Source organism: Heteronotia binoei, chromosome 10, assembly GCF_032191835.1.
Source record: "Heteronotia binoei isolate CCM8104 ecotype False Entrance Well chromosome 10, APGP_CSIRO_Hbin_v1, whole genome shotgun sequence".
Lineage (NCBI taxonomy): Eukaryota > Metazoa > Chordata > Lepidosauria > Squamata > Gekkonidae > Heteronotia > Heteronotia binoei.
The window spans coordinates 105,393,796-105,410,640 of NC_083232.1; the positions used below are offsets into that span (position 1 = coordinate 105,393,796).

Consider the following 16,845-nt stretch of genomic DNA (forward strand, 5'->3'; position numbering starts at 1 on the left):
GGTCTTCCAGTCCAAATTTTTTGCTCATCAATTTCAAGCTTATGGGTCTTCCAAAGCAAGAGGTGTGGCCATCCTAATAGGTAAATCAGTCCAATTCACTTTTGAAAATTCCTCAATTGACCCTAGGGGTCGGTATATTTTTATCAATGGGGTCTTTAATGGTAGCCCTTATACTCTGGCATCGGTGTATGCTCCAAATGATGGGCAAATTGCATTTATTAAAGATACGTTGTCACAACTTCAAACCTTTCATACAGGGCCCATTATTTTGGGAGGAGATCTCAACTATGTTGTTAATCCTTCTTTAGATAGATCTCAAAAAAGCCTGCTACCTATATCTGCCAATAAACGGTCTCAATCAAAAGATTTGAATGGCCAAAATGATTTAGCTCAAGTTTTTCAATCCTATAATCTGTCAGACATTTGGAGAAGCAGACATCCAAAAGAAAGAGATTATACCTTTTTTTCTTCTCGTCATCAAACTTATTCCAGAATAGATTTTCTTTTAGTTTCAGATTCTATTTCTAATCTTTTTTCTAAAGTAAAATTGGCCCAATGATTTGGTCTGATCATGCATGGTTGGAAGGGTATATGTCAGGCGTTACTGACAGATCTTTTTCTTTTAATTGGAGATTGGATAGTAAACTTCTGTCTATGAAATCGGTTACAGATTCCATTGAAAAAGACATTAAAGAATTTTTTCAATTCAATATGGAGTGTGGAGTACCCCAGCATATAGTTTGGGATTCTTTTAAAGCTGTAATTCGTGGCAGATTTATGGCTATTGCCTCTTCGTATAAAAAAGAAAAAGAAAAAATTAGATCTGATTTGGTTGCCAACATTACCAAATTGGAAGAGAAATTTAAAAAATTTGGTAGCAAAAAAACTTATTCAAAACTTCTTATAGAAAGAAAAAAATTAGAATTTCTTGACGTCTCCAAGATTCAAAAACAAATGGCTTTTATAAAACAAAAATATTGGTTTCGAACTCCTCAATCTCTTAAACTCCTATCATGGAAGGTTAAAAAGAGAGTATCCTCAATGGCTATTTCTTCCATTCGTTCTAAATCTGGTACCTTGAAACATTCCACTAAGGATATTGTAGGAGTGTTTAAAAAGTACTATTCATCTCTATATTCCTCCCAGCATCCATCAGCAGACCTTATTTCATCTTTCTTAGACACTCACTCAGTTATTAAGCCTGTCTCTCCTGAGGTTAAATCCTTTTTGGACAAACCTTTTACTGCACTTGAAATACAGGAGACTATCAAGTCTATGAAATCCAATAAATCTCCAGGCCGAGATGGCTTTATACCAGAATTTTATAAATTTTTTAACATTTTGTTGGCTCCCATCTTGGCAGACGCCTGTAATCAGTTTGTACAGTCTGGTTCTTTCCCCGTTACTTGGTCACAGGCAAAAATCATACTTCTTCCAAAGAAGGACAAAGACTTACTAGACCCTAGTTCATACAGGCCGATATCGCTCCTTAATTGTGATTATAAGATTTTTACAGCAGCTCTGGTGGCTAGGCTTAATACCTTTATAGGGAACTACATTCATCCTGACCAATCGGGCTTTATCCCACACCGTGAGTTAACGGACAATACGAGAATGGTCCTTGATGTTATTCAATACTGCCGGAAATTTAATATTGAGTCTTCTTTTATCTTGTCTATTGATTTTGAAAAAGCCTTTGACTCCGTTGAAGTTCCTTATCTTACAACCTTACTGCAGAAAATGAACTTTGGCCCGAATTTTCTGAAGATAATCCATTCTTTATATAAATCGCCTTCTGCTATTCTTTCTATTAATAATTTGGATTCTGAAGAATTTAATCTTTTCAGAGGGACGAGGCAAGGTTGCCCATTGTCTCCTCTGCTTTTTGCGATCGCAATAGAACCTCTTGCTAATGCTATCCGTGATACCAATATTATCGCTGGTATCCCTATTAGAAAGAAACAAATTAAGGTGTCTTTGTTTGCAGATGACCTAGTGCTTTTTGTTACAAAACCTAAGTCTTCTTTACCGGCTGTCTTTGATTTATTATCTGTATTTTCTTCTATATCAGGCCTTCGAGTAAACCCATCCAAAACCATTCTTTATCCCATCACAATTTCGGATGCTCTCCAAGACTCCATCTACTCTAATTATCACTTTAAAAAAATTGATAGATATTGGACATATTTGGGGATCAATATACCTTTGAAATTGGGAGATATTTTTAAAGTTAATCATCATTTATTGATTAAGGACATTCTTACCCTGCAAAAGAATAAAAATTCTGCACGCATTCCCTGGAATGAAAAAATTCAGATTATTAAATCTTTTATTTTCCCCAAATTTCTGTTTTTATTTCGAGCCATTCCTATTCTTATTCCTGATGATTTATTTGTGGGTTGGCGTCGTTCGTTCTTAAGATATATTTGGAACAAGGGCTTGTCTAGAATAGGGTATGCAACTCTTATTCGTTCTAAATCCTCAGGGGGTCTGGCTCTTCCGGATCTGCATAAATTTTATGAAGCTGCCATTTTAGGTGGCCTTGTTAGATACCATGATGCTGACTTGAATTCAGGTTGGAAGGCCCTAGAAGATACCTATCTAAATAACAAATCGTTTCACTCTATATTATGGGAATTTCCGAAGAATAGACCTCCTATTATCGCCTCCAACCTTTTTCTTAAAGCTATTTTTCAGATTTGGGACAAACGTCGCCTCTCTTTAGCCCCTCTAATATCTCCACTATCTCATTTTGTGGATGTTTCTTGGTTTCAACCGGGGTTTTTTTACAAGTCTGTTCCAATTTGGAAAAAATATAACCTTTATAGGTTTGTGGATATTTTGTCCAATGGAAAAATGCTCGACAAAAAATCTTTGGAAGAGAAAACTGGTGGGACAAAAATCCCATGGTTTGAATACTTGCAAACTAACAACTTGGTGACATCACTCTTAAAGAAATACAATTTCAATCGACCTCTTACTTTCTTTGAACACTTGCTATATTCTCCTTTTTTAAAGCGGAAGGGACTGATTTCATTTATTTATAAGGGTTTGCTAGACATTGATGCTGTTGATTGGTTATCCTATCAAGAAATTTGGCAAAGGAATAGTTCAATTAATTTTCAGGAGGATGTTTGGCAACAAATCTGGTCATCTCCTTCGTTTGTTTCAAAATCATTGAATATACAATTACAAACTCAAAAAATTTTGTTTCTGTGGTATTTAACACCTCAGAGATTAAGCCATATGGCGATAAATCAATCCTCCAAATGTTGGGAAAATTGTGGAGAGGTGGGCACATTTATACACTGCTGGTGGTCTTGCCCGAGGGTGCAGTCGTTTTGGGCAGTAATTGTGGCGAAAATCAAGGATATCACGGGCTATAGTTTACCCTTAAGATTGGAACTCATTTTGCTTGACTGCTGGAAAGATTTTTCTATTACTTCTCTCAATAAATCCCTGATATCCCTTTTACTAGCTGCTGCTAAAATGGTGTTAGCCCAATTTTGGAAATCTCCCAATATTCCTCCAGTTAAAACCTGGTATGCTAAGATCTGGGAGGTCTATGCTATGGACAAGATAGCAGATAGTTTATGCAATATAAACAATTCAGAAAGTAACGAATCTCTGATGTACAAGTGGCTTCCATTTCTTAAATTTTCTTTTGGTCCTGTAGATCAGATGCGTACATGTATACCTGGTAGATATTATGACGTTATTAATTTGATGTAATTAATATATGGACAGAGTACTTATTTTTTAATTCAGCTGCCAATTATGTATGTGTGTGTGAATGTATGTATGTTTTGTTTTGTTTGTATTTTGTATATATATTTATATTTTGTTTTCTGTTGGTATGCTATACTTATACACAAAGAATGATTGCAGATACAGTCATTGATTGCTTTATTTGTATGTTTATTAAATTCAATAAAAAAGTTTTTGGACAAAAAAAAAAAGACACTCTCTGTCACCTTCCTCTTCCTTAGAGGGCCCTCGTGACCTAGAGATATGCTTCACGCTCAGCCACCTGGCTGATTTCACAGAGCTTCACTTCACACCAAGTCTCTCACCACACTCTGAGTCCAACTCCCTCTTTCTGACCATTTTTTTCTGACAGTTACCCTCTGAGCCGTTAGCTGTCACTCAGGACTTGAGAGTTCTGAGCACCCCTGGCCCCCACCTTCGGGTCACATGACTCAGGGCTTTCTGAGTCCTCAGCTTCTCCATTAACCCTTTGATTCTGTCACACTGTGAAACTGATAAGGCCTGTGAAGTGCCTGGAATTGCAGGGGAGTTTGGGCATTAGACATAGCAAGGCAGTTTCCGTTAGGTAAACATCCTTTGCCAGATGGTAGAAGGGACGTGGAAAAGAGGGGTGTAGGGAATGGAGGAAAACCAGAACTCCTGCTTGATAGCCATCTTAAAGGGAAAATAGACGGGGTTGACGGTCAGGTATTCATAGTCTCAGCTTGTCCCTGAATGAAGTGTGTGATTTTTTCTTATTTTTTTCCAAATTCTAGAGAGTTGGCTCGTGAAAAAGTGATGCGTGAAGTCAAAGCATTAGCAAAACTTGAACACCCTGGTATTGTTCGGTATTTCAATGCTTGGCTAGAAGCGCCACCGGAGAGTTGGCAAGAACAGATGGATGAACTGTGGCTGAAAGATGAAAGGTACACTGTCAGTTCATGGGAAAGGTCTTTGCTTACTTAAAAGGTTCTGAAGGGTATAATATTCCACTTCAGAATATCTAAACAGGGAATCATGTAGTCTGTCATAAGGTGAGTGCAATTATACAAGAGTTTATACTAGGGGTGGCCAAACTTGCTTAACATAAGAACCACATAGAATAAACAAATACTATATACATATCTTTATTAAAACTCTTAATACTTTCTTTGCACAGAAAGATAAAAAACATATGTATGCACTTTACAACACCACTATGCTAGAAGGAAACTTTAAAAAAAACACAAGCTGGGACTAACAGTTCCCATAAAACCAGCATAGGTTAAGGGATCATTTTTTTTGGCATCAGTGGGAGAAGGGAACACGTGTACCATAAAAATCACTGACCAGTTTGCATCATTATGTGTCTCTCTTTGCCTTGATACCAAGGTTAGTAAATTGAATTGTTCATATGGTTTATTTCCAATATTCTAAGAAATCTTTGCCTGAGAGCGGTTCATGTGCCAGAGCTTCAGAAAACCCATGTCAACTGCCTCAGCAGAGAAAGCTTGCTGGAACACGAGTAGGAACTCGGCGCCAATTACAAATTTCCATTTTTTCGAGAATGGGGCACTTCAGTTATCTATGACTTTGCAACAAACCTGAATGCCAAATGCACTCAATTTTATAGCAAAGGGCACACCTTCAAGAGGTCTCGCGGGGATGTTTTTCTGAATCATTGGATGGGCCACACATAATACATGTTTCCTCTGCTCCTATGGGTGCTACAAAATATTCAAATGGACAGCCCCTGCATATGTGGCCCCTCCAGAAGGAGAGCCATATAAACAAACAGGATTTAAAAGGTGACTGTATATTTTAAAAAAGATGTCATGAAGGTAGAGTGCCAGCAGGGGGGTGGGGGCTTTCCAGTGTTTTGCACTGAGTGTCACATGTATGACTATCTGCCCACAGGACAGAAGTATTGGGTGTGTGCTTGATGCAACGAGCTCCTGGTCCTCAGGGAACGAGTTCGTACCCTTGAGGCCGAGGTGACTGACCTGGTGAAGCAGAGACAGTCAGTTAGGCACTCGGAGAAGACTCTCAGGGACGTATTAGATGAGCCCCACTCTGAACATGGCAGCCCCGTTGCTGCCAGGGAGCATGAGGGTTGAGAGGGAACAGGGCACAGTGCTGAGGACAAGGGGAATGTGCCTCAGAAGGGACCTCTTCTTCAGTTGGTGAGGGGGTATCCTTTTGCACCAAGGAACCATCCCTGGACAGGGAGATAGGGGGGTAGTTGGTGATTCAATCCTTAGGCAAGTAGACAGCTGGGTGGCAAAACCGCGTACTGATTGTATGGTGACTTGCCTGCCTGGTGCGAAGGTAGCGGACATTGCACGTGTTGTAGATAGGCTGATAGACAGTGCTGGGGAGGAGCCAGTGGTCGTGGTGCATGTTGGCACCAACGATGTGGGGAAATGCAGTTGTGAGGTCCTGGAGGAAAAATTTAGTCTGCTAGGCAGGAGACTTAAGGCCAGGACCTCCAAGGTAGCCTTCTCAGAAGTGCTACCTGTTCTACGTGCAGGACTGGAAAGACAGGCACAAATTAGAAGTCTCAATGTGTGGATGAGACGATGGTGTAGGGAGAAAGTGTTTAAGTTTGTTAGGCACTGGGATGCTTTCTGGAACAAGCGGGAGCTGTACAAAAGAGACGGTCTCCACTTGTCCCCAGATGGAACCAGGCTGCTGGCGCTTAAAATCAAAAAGGCGGCAGAGCAGTTTTTAAACTACTGTATTTTTCGCACCATAAGGCGCTCTGGAGGATAGGACGCACCTTCCTCCTGGGGGGGCGATCCGCTGCCTCTTCCTCTGATCCGGCGCTTCCCCCGCGCCTGCCTGCCTGGCTCCATCTTCTTCAGGCAAGCACTGGGATCGCTCCACGTGGCCCCAGCGCTTCGCAAGCGCCGGCTGCGGAGGGGGCAGCGTGCTTCCTACTTGCCTGTGTCCCTGCCTTCAGCTGTGATGTTTAAAGCAAGCGCTGGGCTCGCTCCCTCCCCCCCTCCGATCCCAGCGCTTGCTTTAAACATCACAGCTGAAGGCAGGCACACAGGGAAGTAGGAAGCACGCTGCCCTCGCCACAGCCGGCGCTCGCAAAGCGCTGCGTTTGCAGAGGGGCGGGTGCTTCCTACTTGCCTGTGCTGCCTTCAGCTGTGATGTTTAAAGCAAGCGCTGGGATCGGAGGGGGGAGGGAGCGATCCCAGCGCTTGCTTTAAACATCACAGCTGAAGGCAGGGACACAGGCAAGTAGGAAGCACGCTGCCCCCTCCGCAGCCGGCGCTTGCAAAGCGCTGGGGCCACGTGGAGCGATCCCAGCGCTTGCCTGAAGAAGATGGAGCCAGGCAGGCAGGCGCGGGGAAGCGCCGGATCGGAGGAAGAGGCAGCAGATCCCCCCCCCCCGAAGGTACGTACCTTCGGACTATAAGATGCACACACTTTCCCCCCTACTTTTTTTTGGGGGGGGAAGTGCACTTATAGTCCGAAAAATACGGTAAATCTTGGGAGAAAGCCGACAGGAGATGAAACGTCTCTGGTTTGGGAGGACTCGTCTCAAAGAGATGAAGGGTTAGCTGTTGCTTTTCTACCGGGTGATGGATCAGAGTTGTCCACTGAGATGGTGACAGTATGGATTGTCTACCAAAGTCTTGAGGCGGCAGGAGGAAGGTTGCGGGCCTAACTTGCCTGAGAAATTATAGATGTTTGTATACAAATGTTAGAAGTGTTCAAAGTAAAATTGGTGAGTTGGAATGTTTAGTGTTGGGGGAAAACACAGACATTGTGGGAATTTCAGAAACTTGGTGGAATGAGGAGAATCAGTGGGACACGGTGATTCCTGGATATACCGTAAGTTATACCGGAAGAATAGAGAGGGAAGGGTTGGAGGTGGGGTGGCTCTGTATGTCAGAGAGGGTATACAGTCCAGTAAGACTGAGGTCAGAGAATTAGATTCTCTTCTAGAAATGCTTTTTATTATTATTATTATTAAATTTTATTTGTATCCCGCCCTCCCCGCCTAGGCAGGCTCAGGGCGGCTAACAACATTCAATAAAACATTATCAAACAGCTTTGGGTTGAAATAGAGGTCCCAAAAGGCAATTTAACTATGGGAGTTTATCGCCCACCAAATCAAAAGATAGAGGACGATTATAATATGATGGAAGGATTAAAGATAGTGGCTTAACGTAAAAACTGTGTCGTAATAGGTGATTTTAACTACCCGCAGATTGATTGGGTCAGTATGTGTTCAGATCGAGAGAAAGAGATTTGAGTTTCTAGATGCTCTCAGTGACTGTGCTATGGAGCAGATGGTTACAGGACCTACCAAGGGTGGGGCGATCCTGGTTTTGGTCCTAAGTAATGCCCAAGACTTAGTGAAAGATGTAAAAGTGATCGCACCGCTTGGGAGTAGTGACCATAACATTATTGATTTCACCATTTATATAAATAGACCCAAAAGACCAGCACGACCACGTTTAACTTTAAAAGGGGTAAATTCTCTGAGATGAGGAGGCATGTGAAGAGGAAACTGAAAGGAAAGCTAAATACAGTCAAAACCCTTAGGGAAGCTTGGAGGTTATTTAAAACTATAATCCTAGAAGCTCAGATAAAATATTTGCCACAAGTTAGGAAAGGCACAAACAGGTATAAGAAAAGGCCTGCATGGTTAACAAATAAAGTAATGGAAGCTGTAAAAGGTAAGGAGGACTGTCAAGTCGGCTGAATTCAATAACGAGTCTCTTGATAGAGTAACAAGTTTATTGTAATCAGAACTAGAGACCATGGCAGAGATTGAAGGACTGAAATACATATGCACTAATCCAGTATTTAAGGTATGAATCTAAAGGATTCCTACGGGGGGGGGGGGCAATCTATGCAACACATCTTCACACTAGGATGCTACTTCTTTCGTTCCCAGGCCGAAGCCTTGACACCCCATACTCCCCACAGAGAACAAGGCTGGGAAGGCGCCACTATCTTGTTCACATGTTAGCATTTCAAAGCAGGTTACACAACAAAGGCCTTTCTAGTGAGGGGGCAGGAAAGTGGGCTAGCAGCCCCCGGTGTACACTGTAAAGTACCCAGACTCCTTTACTTCAGAACCAAACTTAATACAGATATTGAGTAACTCATAGCAGACTTGACATACTGCCCCCCCTAGGGCCCCCCCCCCTGCCGGGCGGCCTTGCAAGGAGGGCGATTCACATTTATGGCTCCCGAACTCGGGCCCCGAGAGGCTCCGGCACTCCCCCTTCGAGGGGAGGGTTGGTGAATCTTGCAAATGCCATTTGGACGGCCCCGGAGATCTGCGCAGTAGGCTGCAATGAAAAACAGGGTGGACTTTACCAAGGGCAGGGGGGAGGTCTAACTCTACTGTCACCGGGTTGATCACCCGCTTGATTTTGAATGGCCCTAAGAACTTAAAAGCCAATTTCCTAGACGGTTGTGCCAGAGGCAGGTTTTTTGTTGACAGAAATACGGAATCCCCCACCTTCAAGTCCCAGACTGGCACATGGCTTTTATCGTACTGTTTTTTATACGCCTCCTTAGCCAGCTTCAGGTTTTCTTGAATGGCTGGCCAACATTGGCTGGGACCTTGCCACCATTGCTCGAAACTTGAGCCCGTCAATCCCTCCCCCCCTGGCAGCATGGGGATCGGCTTTCCCTCATACCCAAACACTGTTGCAAAGGGAGATGCTTTTGTGGAACTGTGAGCGCTGTTGTTGTAAGCGTATTCAGCGAAGGGGAGGAGGTCCACCCAGTCTGACTGGCGTAGGCTCACAAAGCACCGTAGGTACTGCTCTAGCACCCCGTTCACTCTCTCAGTCTGTCCGTCCGTCTGGGGGTGATAGGCAGAGCTTAGCCCCTGTTCCATCCCTAATAATTTACAAAACTCCCGCCAGAAGGTGGCAACGAACTGAGGCCCCCTGTCACTTATGACCTTGTCAGGGATGGAGTGATGCTTGGCCACGTGGTCGAAAAATAAAGTCGCTAGCTTCTTGGCCGTGGGTAATTGGCTGCAGGGGATGAAGTGGGCTTGTTTTGAAAACGTGTCCACTACCACCAGTATGACTGTTTTCCCCCGGGAGGATGGTAGCTCGACTATGAAGTCCATGGACACTATGGCCCATGGCCGTTTTGCTGTTTCCAGAGGCTGTAGGAGTCCCAGGGGTTTCCCCCCCCTCTTTTTTGCCATCACACACACCGGGCAATCAGCTACAAAGTCCGACACATCCTTCTTTAGGGACGGCCACCAGAACTGCCGGTGCACTAAGTGCAAGGTTTTTACATAGCCGAAGTGCCCAGCTAATTTGGAGCAGTGACTTAGTTGGAGAATTTCTTTCCTTAATGTTTCCGGGATGTACAGTTTCTCCCCCTTGTACCAAAGAGCGTCTTTTCTTTTCTGCAACCCCTCCGGCCGCCCACCTCCCTCCCGTTCGGCCTCTAGGGTGATTCGTTCTTTGCTTAGCCCACTCAATTCCTTTTTCCTCTGCGAGCGGGTAGTGACCATAGCCGCCACTTGTGTGGGGGGGATCAGGGAATCTACCACTTCCTCTCTCTGGCTCTCATGCTGTGGGAGCCTGGACAGGGCGTCTGCTAGAAAATTGCGGGTCCCCGGGATGTGCTTCAGGGTGAAGTCGAATCTGGAGAAGAAGCCCGCCCACCTGATTTGCTTTTCACTCAATTTTCTTTTCCCTGTTAGTGCCTCTAGATTTTTGTGGTCCGTCCATATCTCAAAGGGCACCCTGGCTCCCTCCAACCAGGACCTCCAAGTTTTCAGTGCAAACATGACAGCGAAAGCCTCTTTGTCCCACACTGACCAGTTCCTCTGCTCCTCTGAGAACTTTCGCGAAATGTAAGCGCAGGGTCTCAGCTTCCCCTCCTCATCCCTCTGCATGAGAATGGCTCCTACGGCGACATCGGAGGCGTCGCATTGGACCACAAACCCCTTCCGCTCATCTGGGTGGCTTAAGACTGGCTCGCTTGTGAACAGTTGTTTAAGCCGGTCGAAAGCCGCCTGACAAGTCGGTGTCCAATTCAGCCTGGCCCCTGGTCGCTTTGCCTCCTCCCCCCTCCCCTTCGTCTTCAGGAGGTCTGTTAGGGGCAGAGCGATCTGGGCGAACCCTTCAATGAATGTCCTATAGAAATTGGAGAATCCGATGAAACTTTGGAGCTGTCTACGTGTCCTCGGGGGGGCCCACTCTAGAACTGCCTGAACTTTAGCTGGATCCATGGCCAGCCTGTCCCCAGACACCTGGAAGCCCAAATAGTCTAGTTCCGTGCGGTGGAACTCGCATTTAGACAGCTTGGCGTAGAGCTGGTGCTTCAGCAGGGTGGCCAACACTTCCCTCACTAGTTTCACATGGGATTGTTCGTCTTGCGAATAAATAATGATGTCATCAAGGTACACCACCACCCCCTTGTACAGAAATTTCCGCAATACATCATTTATGAAATTCATGAACACCCCAGGTGCCCCTTGCAATCCAAACGGCATGACTAAATATTCAAATTGCCCCATCGGGGTGTTGAACGCCGTTTTCCACTCATCCCCCTCCTTGATGCGCACTCGGAAGTACGCGTCCCGCAGGTCAAGCTTTGTGAAAATCTTCCCCCCCGCCACCGTGCTTAGCAAATCTTTGATGAGGGGGATGGGGTAGGCGTTTGACATGGAAATCGCGTTAATCCCACGAAAATCAGTGCAAAGCCTAAGACTGTGGTCCTTTTTCTTTCTAAACAACACGGGGGCCGCGTGGGGGGCCGTCGCAGGTCTGATGAACCCCCTTTTCAAGTTCAAGTCTAGGAATTTTCGCAGCTCCTTCTTCTCAGCCCACCCCATTTGGTAGAGCTTGGCCCTGGGAAGGCTTTCCCTGGGGATTAGTTCTATCGCGCAGTCTGTGCTCCTGTGGGGGGGTAGCTGGTTGGCCTTCCGCTCACTAAATACTTCCATCAGGTCGCGGTAGGCGTCCGGGACATGGTGCACCTCTTCCACCAGGACGCACGCCCTCTCCCGAGCGGCTGGCGCTCGTGGCCCCCATGCTGCCTGCCAAAGGTGCTGGTTGCAACTTGGGTCGGGAAATCTGATGGTCTGGGCTCTCCAGCGGATGAGGGGCTCGTGCTTCTCCAACCACCCCACTCCCAGGACCACGGGGTAGCCACAGGCGGGCGCGATCACAAACGTCTCTGAGTCCCAGTGGTCCTCAATCCCCAGGGGGCACGGCTCAGTCTCTTGCGTGCAGGGTTCCCCCCCCATTACTGACTCATCCATCTGTTCAAAGTGCATGGGGTGGGGCAGTTGTAAGCGTTTCAACCCCAGAGCCTCCACCACCTTGGGGGAAATCAGCTCTCTATTACAGCCCGAGTCTATGAGGGCCCGGATCTGTAGGAACCTTTTTAGCTTTGGGTTCAACAATTTGACCACTATAAAGTACAACCTTCCCGTGGGTCTCACCGTTAGCGGTGCCTCCTCTCGGTCGACCTGCTGGTTGGCACCGTTCAAAGCAGGTCGGCGTCGTTTCCCGCCGGCTCCTCTTCCCACGCCAGCTCGGCCAGCTCCTCTGACAGACGCACCTCCTCCTCTTGTAGGTCGTCTTGCACCAGGAGCGCGCTGCTCTTCGCCGTGTCCTTAGGGCGGCCGGTGGTTTTCTTGGGGCCGGGGGTGCCCGGGCGGGTGGCTCCCTGCGGTGGGGCGGCCCCGGTGGCTGATTGGGGGCAGCCGGAGGCCAGATGGTTGGGGTCCCCACACCGGAAACAACGTCGGGGGCCCCCCGGGGCAGCCACCGCCTGCTTCTTGACTTTAGGTGGCTCAGCCTTCCCGGGGCTTGCTTTCGGCGTTCCCCTGCCGGCGGCCAGTGCTTGGCGCAGCATCGCCACTCGTTTCAGGTTGGTCTCCACCTCCCCCGTCAGCTGAATCCACCCCACCAGGGTATCGGGGCGGGCTTGCGTGAGCGCTCTATCCAGGATGCTCGGGTTCAGCCCATTGGTGAAGTGCTCGATCTTCATCACCTCGTTCCAGTTCCGAGCCCGGGCGGCGTTGGCCTGGAAGTCGGCCGCGTACTCTCGGATGGATCGGGCCCCTTGCTTCATGTTCCGCAGCGCCGCCAGCGCTCGGGTTTCTTGCAGGGGGTCCTCGTACTGGGTCAGCAGGGCTTGCACGAAAGTGTTTACGAAGTGGAGGACCGGGCTGTTGGTTTCGCATAGGCTCACATACCACTTCTTCGCTGCGCCCCGTAGCTTCGACCCGAGGTAGTCCACGCGGCTCATCTCATCGGGGAATGAGTCCCCCCAGTAGTGCATGTAGCTGTTCGCCTGGATCGCGAAGTAGTTCACTTCCTCCGGGTCCCCGTCGAACGTGGCGTCCAGCTCCCGGCCTCCCCCCAGGTCTCTTTGTCTGACCGGGGCAGGAGGGGGCGCCGCTGGGGCTTGCGGGGCCGCTCCGGGTGGAGGGGCGGCGGGGCCCTGTTGAACCGGGGGTCCCCGCGGACCCGTCGGGGCTGGCTGTTGCTGGCGAGCCCCGGTCACCCCCAGCGCTCTGCCCAGCTGCGCGGTCAGGGTCTGCATCTGGTCCTTGAGGTCTCTCACCGCCCCGTCGATCTCCCTGCGGACCATCGCGCGAAACGCCTCGTACTCCTCATCGGTCTGGTCCTTGGGGCTCGCCCCTCCGTCATCCGCTCCGCACTCGGCCCCTTCGCTTCCACTCCCGGGGGCTTGCGCCCCCGCGGCTCCGGCGCCTTCGCTCGCCTCGCCCGGGTGGGCGGCGGCGGCCTCAGCCCGTTGGACCCGCTTGGTGTGGCGGGTCATGATCGCCTCCCGTCGGACCGGGGCTTGATCCATCAGCGTAGTGGAGGTACTTGGCTGGTATTGCCGTGGGGTCACCACCAGCTGAAACTGTGGAGGGGAGGCCGCGGTCCTTCTGGCAGTATGGATGTGCCAGGGTGTCTCGGCCCCCTCCACTCTGGTTGGGAATCCTCCATTCTCCGGAGACTGTTCGGACATCGCCTTTTCAGTTGCCGGAAAGGTTGAACTCCAAGATAGAGGAGTCCTTCAAAATGTCAAGTCGGCTGAATTCAATAACGAGTCTCTTGATAGAGTAACAAGTTTATTGTAATCAGAACTAGAGACCATGGCAGAGATTGAAGGACTGAAATACATATGCACTAATCCAGTATTTAAGGTATGAATCTAAAGGATTCCTACGGGGGGGGGGCAATCTATGCAACACATCTTCACACTAGGATGCTACTTCTTTCGTTCCCAGGCCGAAGCCTTGACACCCCATACTCCCCACAGAGAACAAGGCTGGGAAGGCGCCACTATCTTGTTCACATGTTAGCATTTACATCTTGTTCACATGTTAGCATTTCAAAGCAGGTTACACAACAAAGGCCTTTCTAGTGAGGGGGCAGGAAAGTGGGCTAGCAGCCCCCGGTGTACACTGTAAAGTACCCAGACTCCTTTACTTCAGAACCAAACTTAATACAGATATTGAGTAACTCATAGCAGACTTGACAAGGACCCCTTTAAGTGGTCAAGGACCCCTTTAAGCTATTCCAGGTGAGATTAATAAAAGGGAACACAGGCTGTGACAAATCAAATGCAAGACTATGATCAGGCAGGCAAAAAGGGACAATGAGGAGCATATTGCAAAAAACATAAAGGCCAACAATACATTTTTTTTTCAAATATATTAGAAGCAGGAAACCAGCCAGGGAGGCAGTGGGGCCCTTGGATGACCAAGGCGTAAAAGGATTACTGAAGGATAGGGAAATGGCTGAGAAGCTGAATGCATTTTTTGTCTTCGTCTCCACTGTGGAAGATGAGAAGTGTTTGCTCGCTCCAGAACCACTAATTTTGGAAGGGGTGTTGAAAGACCTGAGTCAGATTGAGGTGACAAGAGAGGAGGTCCTACAACTGATTGACGAATTAAAAACTAATAAGTCACCAGGTCCGGATGGCATACATCCAAGAGTTCTGAAAGAACTCAAAGTTGAACTTGTGGATCTCCTGACAAAAATCTGTAATCTTTCATTGAAATCTGCCTCCGTTCCTGAGGACTGGAAGGTAGCAAATGTCACCCCCATCTTTAAAAAGGGTTCCAGAGGAGATCCGGGAAATTACAGGCCAGTCAGTCTGACTTCAATACCAGGAAAGTTGGTAGAAACCATTATCAAGGACAGAATGAGTAGGCACATTGATGAACACGAGTTATTGAGGAAGACTCAGCATGGGTTCTGTAAGGGAAGATCTTATCTCACTAACCTGTTGTCAAGTCTGATGTTTCAATAACGAGACCTTTTTGATAAAAGTTTCTAGTTTATTGTAACATGTTGTTAGACTATAGGGCTAGATTGAAAGACTGGCGAGTATACAAACAAAGCAATCATATAAGGTACACATCAAAGGGATTCTTGAGGGAGGGGCACTTTATGCAGGGCACATTCACACATTGATGTTACTATTTCGTTCTCAGGCCTGGTCGCCTTGAGCGCGTCTTCTTGGCACCAGCTTCCCCCGCGCTCCTCTGAGAAGGCACTACAATCTTGTTCCCATATTCCCATTTCAAAGCATTGCTACATAACAAAGGAGAGGAGGGGGGGGAGAGGAGAGTTTAAGCTAGCAGCACTGGTATACAGAGTGGTTTTTACCCAGGATCCTTTTCCTGAACCAAAGATGTAACTTAAGCATAGACAGGAATTACAGCAGACTTGACATACTGCCCCCCCTAAGCCCCCTCCACGGCGCGCGGCTGCGGAGGAAGTTTGATTGGTTCACAGTCCTGGGCTTCTTGGATGATGCGGCAGCGATCGACCAAAGTGGTGGGGGCCCCGGCTGGGGGAGGGTGCCAACTCGACGGCCCGGGGTCCCGGCGGAGCAAACTGCAATGAAACACAGGGTGAATTTTACCCAAAGCTGGCGGTAGGTCTAGTTCCACAGTCACTGGGTTGATCACTCTTTTAATCCTGAAGGGCCCCAGGAACCTATAAGCGAGTTTCCTGGATGGCTGATTGAGGGGCAGCTTTTTAGTCGATAAGAACACAGAGTCCCCTACTTTGAATTCTCCCGCCGGGGTGTGGGATTTATCATACTGCTTCTTTTAAGATTCTTTGGCTGCCTCGAGGTTTTCTTTGATTGCCGGCCAACTGCTACTCGGCCCTTGCCACCATTGCTCAAAAGCTGAGGGGGTCCCCTTGCTGTCTCCCCCTGGTAGCAGGGGGATTGGTTTCCCCTCATAGCCGAACACTGTGGAGAAGGGGGAGGCTTTGGTGGAACTCTGCATGCTGTTGTTGTAGCAGTACTCAGCGAAGGAGAGCAGATCTACCCAATCCGACTGGCGTTGGTTCACAAAACACCTTAAGTATTGCTCCAGCACCCCATTAACCCTCTCCGTCTGTCCGTCCGTTTGGGGGTGGTACGCTGAGCTCAGTCCCAGCTCAATCCCTACTAGTTTGCAGAACTCCCGCCAGAAGGTGGCAACGAACTGCGGCCCGCGGTCACTAATGACCTTATCGGGAAATGAGTGTAATTTTATCACGTGATCGAAAAACAGGGCCGCTAGTTTCTTTGCCGTGGGCAATTGGGGGCAGGGGATGAAATGTGCTTGTTTGGAAAAAGTGTCTACCACTACCAGGATGACTGTTTTCCCTCGGGAGGGGGGAAGTTCCACTATAAAGTCCATGGAAACCACCGCCCAGGGCCGTTTTGCTGTTTCAAGCGGCTGTAGGAGCCCAGGCGGTTTCCCCCCCCCCTCCGTTTGGCCATTATGCACAATGGGCAGCTCGTGACAAACCCCGATACGTCTTTCCGTAGGGAAGGCCACCAGAATTGTCGGTTTACTAGGTGCAGCGTCTTTACATAGCCAAAATGTCCTGCTAGATTGGAAGAATGGCAGAGCTGCAGTACCTCTCTCCTCAAGCATTCCGGGATGTAAAGTTTATCTCCTTTGTACCACAGTCCGTCCTTCCCCTTCTGCACCCCCTCAGGGCGCCCACCTCCCTCCCTCTCAGTTTCTAGGGCGACGCGCTCCCGGCTGATCCCTTCCAGCTCTCTTTTCTTCTGGGAACGGGTGGTGACCATGGCCGCCACTTGGGACGGCGGAATTAGAGAGTCCACCACTTCCTC

The 16,845-nt window shown here is 48.0% G+C and overlaps 1 protein-coding gene across 1 annotated transcript in view; it reads left to right on the plus strand.

Annotated features, from left to right (window-relative positions):
• EIF2AK3 (eukaryotic translation initiation factor 2 alpha kinase 3) overlaps positions 1-16,845 on the plus strand; it is a 101,503-nt gene that overhangs the window by 44,768 nt on the left and 39,890 nt on the right. Inside the window, exon 11 of the mRNA XM_060247873.1 lies at positions 4,524-4,673. Within this exon, the coding sequence (XP_060103856.1) occupies positions 4,524-4,673 (150 nt within the window). The remainder of the gene's footprint in view (positions 1-4,523; positions 4,674-16,845) is intronic.